We start from the raw sequence: 10,591 nt of genomic DNA on the forward strand, positions 1-10,591 counted from the left end.
CATGTAAAACTCAAACACGCACATACTGTCGCCTACCCACTCAGTCACGTACGGTACTGTACACCCAATCAGCATACATACATACACACGCAAACATAAACATACATACATACATATATAAACATATACATGCATACATACATACATTCAGATAATCACATTCGCACTCTGACAACCACGGACAATCAGACAATCCCTCAAACTCACTCAAACAGTCCCTCAAGCAAACGCTTAATCATCACTCAAACAAAACTCAAAGCCTCAAGGACATGCAAACAATACTACATTCATGTAACCAATAATACACTCAAGCGCTCCAATTCAACAGGCATGCAGTCAATAATACACTCAAGCGCTCCAGTTCAAACAAGCACTCAATCAAGCACTTAAACATGCATTCATATGCTCACTCAATTACTCATTCACTCAAACATTCACTAACATACTTACACATTCAAACAAGCACATGGACAAAAAAGTCAGACAGACAGGAAGGTTAAACACACACACACACACACACACACACACACACACACACACACACACACACACACACACACACACACACACACACACACACCAACGTAAAGGCATTCACATCAACGTGTGGTACACCGTCAATAACACAATCTGGGAGAGAGAATCACAATCGCAAACACAGCCTACAGACAAGCAGACAGGCTGAGCTATGGACAGACACAGACACAGAAAGACATACTCGTAGACAGCCAGGCGGAAGGAAAATGAAACTCAAACTATAGACAGACAGACAGACAGACGGGAAAACAATCAGACAGGCAGACAATATGACTCAGAGTTGGCGAAGCAGAAGAGGGAGGAGGAGGAGGAGAAATATGACCCAGACTGGAAGAGAGACGATGATGGAGAGGAAAAAAACTAAGTTGGAGAGGATGGAGGGGGAGAAATATTAAGAGACAGGGTGAATGAAGAGCCAACTTGCTCTCTCTCTCTCTCTCTCTCTCTCTCTCTCTGCGAATATTAAGACTGGACCACGTATGAAAAACCGTAAGGTCTATTTTTATCTAGGCCAAATCACTTACACATGACCGCAAGATCTCTCTCTCTCTCTCTCTCTCTCTCTCTCTCTCTCTCTCTCTCTCTCTCTCTCTAAGTGAGTGAGGTCCCCAGGCGAGAGTGTCCAAAACAAAGGTGACCTGCCCGCCCATTACCAGATCCCCCCTCCTCCTCCTCCTCCTCTCTCTCTCTCTCTCTGTTTCCTCTTCTTCCCTTTTCTTCCCTCTACCACTTCTTCCTCCTCGTTACCAGTTCCTTCCCCTCTGTCTCGCCCCCTCTCAACCCCCCCCTCCCTTCGTACTATCCCTTCTCCTATACCCCCTATCCCTTTTTTTATCCAAAGTTTTTCTTTTAATTTCTATTTCCCCTTTTCTATTGCCTTCTGCTTTACTATCTCTCTCTCTCTCCCTCTCTCTCATTGATATCGACCTACATATCAAATCCTACATAACTTTCACAAACAGCAACTCCCTCTCCCTAATTCAAGTTTTCGTTGTCCTTTGTTCCAATTCTCTGCAGAATCTATAAAATATAAGTTCCCGCTAGGCCTATAAGAGGAGACATTATAGGAAGTCTCTCTCTCTCTCTCTCTCTCTCTCTCTCTCTCTCTCTCTCTCTCTCTCTCTCTCTCTCATTCAGGAGTTCAATGCAGTTTGGCCTGATTGTAATATTTCATCAGGGCAAAATGAGAGGATGGATGGATGGACAGATGGGATTAGGGCTGATGAATGAAGGCAGCCAGTGAATGAATGAACGAATGAGTTGAATGGATGAATAAGGGGATGGATGAATGGATGGATGGAGGGAGGGAATACACACACACACACACACACACACACACACACACACACACACACACACACACACACACACACACACCACCCTGGCATAACCGAACACAGATGCGTGAGTGAATGAGTGAGTGGGTATATGAATGAGGAAGTGAGTGAGCGAATGAGTTTATTTTAAAAAAATGGTGACTGATGTGAAGTGGTTGAAGTGCGGTAGGGCTGCATTTGGCACATCCCTAGAGGCGCACACCAATACCCATCTGCACCGAAAACCACACACCAACCCTCCTACCCACCAGGGACAGGCAGAGGGACGAGGGAAGGATGGGAGGGAGAAGAGGGAGAGAGCAGAGGGAGGTTGAGAGAGAGAAGAGCAGGGAGGTGGAGAGAAGGAGAGAGGGGAGAGGGGTAAGGAGACTTGAGAGGGTGGGGGGAGGTAAAAAAAAAAGAGAGGGGGGGGGGAATGTGATGAAGACAGAGGTGAGTAAAGGGACAGGGTGAAATGAGAGGACGAGGAGATGAGAAGGCAGACGGCATAGATGAAGGGAAGAAAGGGAGAAAGAGGGGAGAAGAAAAGAGCGGAAGATGAGGGGACGGGAGGGAGTTCGGAGGCAGGAAAGATGAAGAGGAGAGGAGGCAGAGGGGAGAAAAGAGAAAGAGAGGCAGTAACAGCAGCTGCAACGCCCGTCTCATGTGAATGCGAACCTAGTGGACCGCAGGAAACTAATGCTGCACTCCACCACCTTCCTTTCAGATGGTGGGAGAGTTACGGTATGGAACCTATGTACACCGGGTAGGTCTTCCGTCCGGGTGCATCGGCGCCACCACGGGATGGCGTCTCTTTCCAGCGCCGGGGGAGGGGGAAAGGTAAGGAAACGTAAGGAAAATAGGATAGGGATTGGGAGGGGGACGGACTGAACACGGGGTAAGGAAGAGGAGGCGGGTGGGATGTGAAGGGCAGTGGGAAGAAGGGGGATAAAGAGGGGGATGTGATACTTGACGGGAGGAGAGAAGGATGGAAAAAATTGAGGAAGGGGAAAGGAACGGGAGAGAAGGCAGGGGAGAGAGCGGCGAATGGGAGACAAGGCAAGGGGGAAGGCGAAGAGAGAAACATTAGAAGGGAGAAGAGGAGAGTGAGAGTGGAAGGGGAAGGGGGAGATATTGAAGAGGGGAGCGGGAGCGGGAGGGGGAGGGGGAGGGGGAGGAGGGAGAGAGAAAAAGCAATCTTGAAAATTATCCTGGCTCTTCGATACACTAACTTTTTTCCTCGCGCTCAACTTTCCTTCACACACACACACACACACACACACACACACACACACACACATGCGCTGTATATATTCTAACCCCTTCAGGCCCATGACGCTCTATTTTATTTTAAGCCCGCTACCTACACACGATTTTCATTTTAAAACATTTGGAAACGCACATGGAAGATTATATAAAGGGCCGAATACTTATTTCAAACCTCTCAGTAACATTTCTTTTGGGGGGGGGAAAGGTATACAGATCATGTGTATCTTACTGTGTGTGTGTGTGTGTGTGTGTGTGTGTGGACATAGCCTACACAAACGTGATGACGCTTGTTGGGTACCGTACACTTTCATTTACTTTCAACTACCAAAGGCACATAGACTAATATAGTATTCACCTATGTAACTATGTGCTGCTTACCACATACATACATACATACTGCACATATAAACACACACACACACACACATACATGCATACAAATGGATGTATGCCTTTATGCTACATACTGGTTGCAGACAAGATACATATGGATATTGTCTCTCTCTGTATGAATGTATATCACACACGCACACACACATACATGCATACAAATGGATGTATGCCTTTATGCTACATACTGGTTGCAGACAAGATACATATGGATATTGTCTCTCTCCGTATGAATGTATATCTCACACACACACACACACACACACACACACACACACACACACACACACACACACACACACACACACACACACACACCTGTCATTCCTCACGTCTGCATGTCTTTCCTAGAACAAGAACTGCCCGAAATACGGTACTGGTGGATTTTTACAGATACCATGCAAAGAGATTTGTGTGGCTTTGTGGGCTTTCATGGACGATGCTTAGGAGAATCTGGGGTAACTTTGTCCTTTATGTAGTGAAAATATTGACCGTCTTTTTTTTTTTTTTTTTTTTTGAGGTATAGGGTGGGTACACTGACCGGGAGTACAATTAGTATATTTTCCTTCACTTACCTACCTACCTAATTACCTATACAAGGTCATACGAGCCGGCAGAATTCCTTCCTCCATCATTACCTACATACCGATCTATTCTTCATCATTTACCTATCCACCTGCCTACATACCTACTGACTTGGGTATTATTAAATCTCAACCTACCTACCTTCGTACTTACCCTGCTGCCTACCTACCTACCCACCCTACTACCTACCTACTTACTTAGGCAACCTAACTGGATCATCATAAAATCTTGTAAATACCATCCTCAATTTGCCTATTTAACTACATAAAGCTTTTGTTCTTACTTAACGGCAATCCCAAATCCCTTGCAGCTCAGTTAATGAGACGGGTGGCTCGACTGACTAGTAACCAAGGAGGCGCGTTGCTACCTCACATCTACAGTTCAGTGAATAAACATATAACCATGACTTAGTATTCAAGGTGTGAGAATGGTCCAGTTCCGTCGAGAGAGAGCAGACTGATTATACCCAGGTACCGACGCGATCAAACCGGTAACAACGTCGATTAATTTTTCCTTTAGCCTACTCACCTTTAAATAACGCCTATGTCTTTGGCGCCACCCTCACGTCCACCTCGAGTCAAACAGCTCTCGATTCGCCTCTTGATTTTCCAGTTCTTGTCCTCACACGTGCAAAAAACACGAAAAAAAAAAAAAAAACATACAATCAAACAACACAGGGAGGGAAGCCCACTCACAGTACCCAGACAGAGGACCATAAGGCAGGCAGGCATGTCTCCTGTTGAGCTTGCCGTTAACAATTTAACCCGTTTAATTAAGCTTTATAAACTACACTACCATCTACTTTCTTATCTACCTACTCTTTTAATTTCACCCTCATTATAGTCTACCTCAAATCAGCATAGAAAAACTGAGGATTAGTTATTAAAAATGTACTTAATATTTATTAATAGTACATGAGTAACATATTTCACAACCCCTCTCGTCTCACCGCTACCCCCTCGCCATACCTACATAGGCAGATCTCGTAAAGTAATACTAGCTAATTACAATTCACAAGCGACCCATCCAGCGTTAATTACGATGGAAAATTACAGCTATTAATTCACTAGTACTTAAGATAATAATGAGAAAAGTGATGAGAATAGGCAGGAAATTAGTGAGGAAGATTTAACAAGGCTATATATATATATACCGGTATATATAACAGAAGCTTGCCCAAGCATCTCCTACCTGCATTCAGATTTAACGCACCCCTCCCTCAACCTGCCTCTCCCTTCCCCCTCCCCCATCCCCCACACCTCCCCGCCCCCTCGACACCCCGTCCTTCCCAACCTTCCTACCCTCCACCCGGGCCACTTTCGTGCAGCAACCACTCTTATGAACCTTGGGATTTAATTGTACAGTATATTTAAAGCATGTTTAAATGCCACGTGGTTGACAAGAATTAAATAGCCTAATCAAGGAAAGAACACCGTAAAGTGACTGAATGTGATGTTATTATTATATTTAGAATGGATTTCATATCCATATATTTTATTTTTAATCTGCTGCCACGCTACCCTCCACCTTCCTCTCACTCTCTATTCGCACCCCCTCCCTCCCTCTTCCTCCTCCTCCCTTCCACGACCTTCTTCAGCCTCTATTTCTCTCTCTCTCTCTCTCTCTCTCTCTCTCTCTCTCTCTCTCTCTCTCTCATCCCAGGCCCCAAAATGAACTAATTAGCGTTATTTACCAATCCCGCCTAATCCCATCAAAGAAAATTAGAAAAAAAAAAGTTTCCTCCGGTCATGGGGATTTACCCAGACAAAACTGTTCCCTTGAAATAACACGATTAAATCCATATTGTAAAAGAGAAAGAGAGAGAGAGAGAGAGAGAGAGAGAGAGAGAGAGGGGGGGGGGCAACAAGGCTGCAGCTCTGTGAGAAAATTTGAAGGCAGGAAAAAATCTATTCAGACTCTCTCTCTCTCTCTCTCTCTCTCTCTCTCTCTCTCTCTCTCTTTTCCATCGTTCTTCTCCTTCATTCTTCTTCTTTCCTCTCCCCTACTTATCCTCCTCGTTTTTCTTCTTTCCCTTAATCTTTCCTCTTCTTCCTCTATCCATTCTTCTTCCATCTCTTCCTCCTCCTCCTCCTCCTTCTCCTTCTCCTCCTCCTCCACCCATTCCTCTTCCATCTCCTCCTCCTCAACACACAGCAATAGGAGTGAGGTCTTTGCTGGACAGGATAAAAAACAGAGAGAGAGAGAGAGAGAGAGAGAGAGAAAGGGGGAGTTGCAGAAAGGCAGGAGTGAATGGAGGCTTTCAAATCTTTTCCTCAGTGATTTCCTTCCGTCCCTTTGCAAACCCGGAACATAAGAAAACAAAATAAAAAAGAAAACTCTCTCTCTCTCTCTCTCTCTCTCTCTCTCTCTCTCTCTAAGAAAGCCGAATAAAAATCACAAACCAAAAACCCCAAGATAAAATATAATCTATGTTGACTAAAGAAACTGGGCAAAGGATTTTTCACCCCTTACGACCTTCGTTGTTGTTGTTGTTGATGTTTTTGTTTTTGTTGTCCCAAGTTCATCTGGATGTGAACTCGGTGGACCAAACACAATCATCATCACACCATCCCTCAACACACACCACCACCACCACACATCATCATTATACCAACTCTCACCTAACCACCACAAACATCACACACCAACACCAACATACCAGCCCTCACCATTTACCATCAGCATCATCATTGACACCATCACACACCATCATCATCATCATCATATCTTCCCTCACCACACACCACCACACGTCATCACACACGAACACCACCACACTTCATCGCACATGAACACCACCACACTTCACCACACACTACCACACTTCAACCCACAACATCCCCACACCTTAGCACACACCAACACCACCACACTTCACCACAAACACATTAGTCCTCACCATAAACCATCACCACATTCCCACATCAAACCCTGACAATGTATGTGATTTCGCGTCCCTATTTTTCACCCCACCCATTACCCTGCGCACCCCCATCTCCCACGTCACCCCAAGGCTCCCCCATCACACCACTCCACCCTTAATAAGATAATCTATCTAGCTACATACCTGTCTATCTATTTTTCTATCTAGCTACCTTGTGTTAGTTATGTAACTCTATCTGTCTATCTATCTCTACTTACCTATCTATCTATATCTGTCTACCTATCTATCTATTTATCTATTTACCTCAATCTTTTCCATCCCATGGCGTATTTCCTATTGATTCTTGTTATCTTCAGACCTTTCTTAAGTTGAATAAATTTTGGTAGTGCACACACACACACACACACACACACACACACACACACACACACAGCAATCATACGGGGCATGCGGTTAGGCAGTGACAATGTTCATCACTGCCACATAACACCGCAAGGTTTTTACACCACACTGTTTGAGGCCCGTGATCCACATGAGTTTGGAATTAAACCAGGGGGGTAATTTGTGTGTGTGTGTGTGTGTGTGTGTGTGTGTGTGTGTGTGTGTGTGTGTGTGTGTGTGTGTGTGTGTGTGTGTGTGTGTGTGTGTTTACGTGTATTTTTGTAATTTCCTTGTGTTCATGTGGGGATAAGTAGGGGTGAGTGCAGATGTGTATTGACTTGTGTTAGTGTTTACGCCTGTGCTTTTGTTTGTTTGTGTGTATATGTGTTTTACAATATAAAATAAGGTACATTATTTCTATGCAAAAACCAGCTGTTAATGTCAGTAACACAGTCATGAATTTAGAATCTAGCCCAGCATACTGTATTAGTAATAGGATGAAAACAAAATCATTTACATTACTCTGCGCTGCCCTCACCCACACACATACTGTAGTGTATATTCATGTGTTTAGCCTATATACTGGGCCTATACAGACAGATATTGCAGTTAGACAGACTGACATAGGCTATAGATATAAACATATATAAAGAGGGATAGAGAGATATTAATAGGGATAAGTTAAACAGACACGATTAGATACGTTAGAATATAAACAAAGGGCTAGACAGCTAGAATTTTCTCTGTCATCCTCGGTCTCCCTCGCCCCTTCCACATCAGCTGCATAGTCATACAGTCTCCTAGTTAGTCATTCTCCATTCTCTCCACATGGCCAAATGCAAAATCAAAATATGAAAAACAAAGCTAATATACTGCCTCTTTAATATACTTCCTACATTCTGAACACTTAAAAATACCATAACCTTGAGATTATTTCCCCTTGGTTTATACAAATATTTTTAAATCGAGAAAAAAACAAATCTCAAGCTTATCTGCCTAACCTATTAAACCGTACTAAGACAACAATGCAATAACAACAGCAATATCAATATCATCCCCTGCAGCAATAACAATAGGCTAATAATAATTGTAACAATAATAATATTACTGTCATCACCGGCAAGCACTACCGGTAATAATAATAATAACAACAATAATAATAATAATATATAATAAAAATAAAATTCCTAAAACAAACGGTAAGTTACTAATATTTAGCATTAGTTAATTATATTCACAACAGTTCAGCCGATGAGTTAAAATGAAGAACTATTACTGAGTTATCAGGCAACAGGTATAATTAGGGGGTGGATTTGTACCTGGCTGGTGTAGAGAAGTCTAAGACAATAACTAGGTGATGAGGGGAGGATTGTATTTGAGTAAGTTTGGATGGTATAGACAGCAGCTTTGTAGCACCGAGGTGTGTGGCTAGAGTACACCTGGTACAGACAGAGCCTGGCTGGTATACACAGGGTAGTGTACTGGAGTGTGTGTTTAGTATCCATAAAGTATCTGGCTGGTAGAGACAGTATATGACTTATGACCTAAAGTTTGTATATTGTCTGGGTGATGTATGGGAAAGTAGCTTGATTAAGAACTGGTATAGGCAGTGTTTGGCTGGCATAAGTTCTCTGGCTGGTATACACGGTACCCAGTTGGTATAATAGCTTTCAGACTGAACTCAGCAGTATACAGGCTGGCAAAAACAGTACTTGACTGGTGTAAGAACACAGACAGTACTTGAATGGTATACGAGGCTGGCCTAGACAGTTCCTGACTGGTATATGCAATATCTGGGAGGTATATGGGCTGACATACAGAGTACCTGACTTGCATGAGGATAACATAAACATCACCCAAAAGACATAAGGCTGGTATCACCACTGACTGATATAGGTTGTGCTGGTACAAGCAGTGCATGGCTGGTTTATACAGCATCTGGCTGGTATATCGGTGGTATAAAACTGTGAATGGTGTGGACAGTACCTGTGTGGTGTAAGGATGTGTGGCCAGGTCCACGGCGTCCTGTGCTAGTCTTTCCTTCAGTAGACCTGATAGCTGCGTGTGGGGCAACCTCACCAGCTCGGCCCTGCCAGCCTCGTAGGCGTCCAGGTACCTGGCAGGGGTGGTGGAGGAAGGCAGGGGCAGCGGCAGGGGAGCAGGGGCCTCGCCAGGGGTGGAGGCGGTTGAGCCAGAACCACGGGAGGAGCGGGAGGAGCGGCCCCGTGACCCACTGGAGTTGCGGAGTGTGGTGTGCTCCCTGGCTGCCAATTGCGCCTCCTCCACCGTAAAATACACAGAGGCCGCCCCTTCCTCCCTCAGGAGCATCACGGCGTTGAGAAGGGCTGTCCGGTCACCTGGGTTTACCACACCGATGGCGTCCAGATCAGGGGCACCGATCTGTTTGCATATCTCCAGATCATCGTAGCCGTTGTCGATGAAGGAATCGGCGTACTGCTCCATTTGGAGGGACCTGAGCCACTCCTCTACTATGGTCTCCTCCATCTCCATCACTGACCCACACACCCACTATCACACTTCACTCATTTCATTAAGCGGGCCACGGAGGTGTTGGCATGCGCCTGACCCATGCACCACTTGACACTTGACTGTTTACACCGCGGGATGCTGCTCTTCGCCCGACCTTCCTCCAGCTACCAATAGATGGCTCTCAGAACAAACAAATGACTCGCGCCGCCTATACCCATCACTTATAATCCCCATGATTTCCACACTATGCCTTTCTCGACTATTCATCTTACTTAACTTAAATTCCGCTTTTTTTTTGTACAGGTGTGGTGTATAGTGAGGCTGCAAGTAAACTATAACCAACAATAAACTTTCGCCGCCCATATCCTTCCCACACACCTTTAAATTTCGATCAAATGTCATTCTCCACTATTTATTACCTAAGTTTACTTTACTTGGCTTCAGCTGCATACTTTGTATGAGCTACGTATAGTGAGGTTACATATATGATATTACATCAAGAAATTACTCGCAGTGTCACTATATCCATCCCCCATTCCCCCAAATTTAGATGTTGTCCCGTAATGTACGTGATATACTCTCTCGCATATCGTTTATATCTCTCTTAATTTTTAATTAGTTTATGTTGGTGATATACAAAATGGTATTAATGTGAAATATGGAGAATAAAACGGTAAAGAAATGTTATGAGGCTTTGTAGTTTCTACTGCTTTAAATACAGCTGTAACTACTGAGTTTC

At 44.2% G+C, this 10,591-nt stretch overlaps 1 protein-coding gene across 1 annotated transcript in view; it reads right to left on the minus strand.

The window, feature by feature from the left end:
- Positions 1-9,931, minus strand: part of LOC145410959 (uncharacterized) — a 164,388-nt gene extending 154,457 nt beyond the window's left edge. The window contains exon 1 of the mRNA XM_080281014.1: positions 9,349-9,931. Coding sequence (XP_080137140.1) covers positions 9,349-9,873 — 525 coding nt within the window. The 5' untranslated portion in view covers positions 9,874-9,931. The remainder of the gene's footprint in view (positions 1-9,348) is intronic.
- Positions 9,932-10,591: the final 660 nt, after the last annotated feature.

The sequence above is a fragment of the Coenobita brevimanus genome, chromosome 87 (genome assembly GCF_032717465.1).
Source record: "Coenobita brevimanus isolate Jiangsu-jjx chromosome 87, ASM3271746v2, whole genome shotgun sequence".
In the NCBI taxonomy this organism is placed as follows: domain Eukaryota; kingdom Metazoa; phylum Arthropoda; class Malacostraca; order Decapoda; family Coenobitidae; genus Coenobita; species Coenobita brevimanus.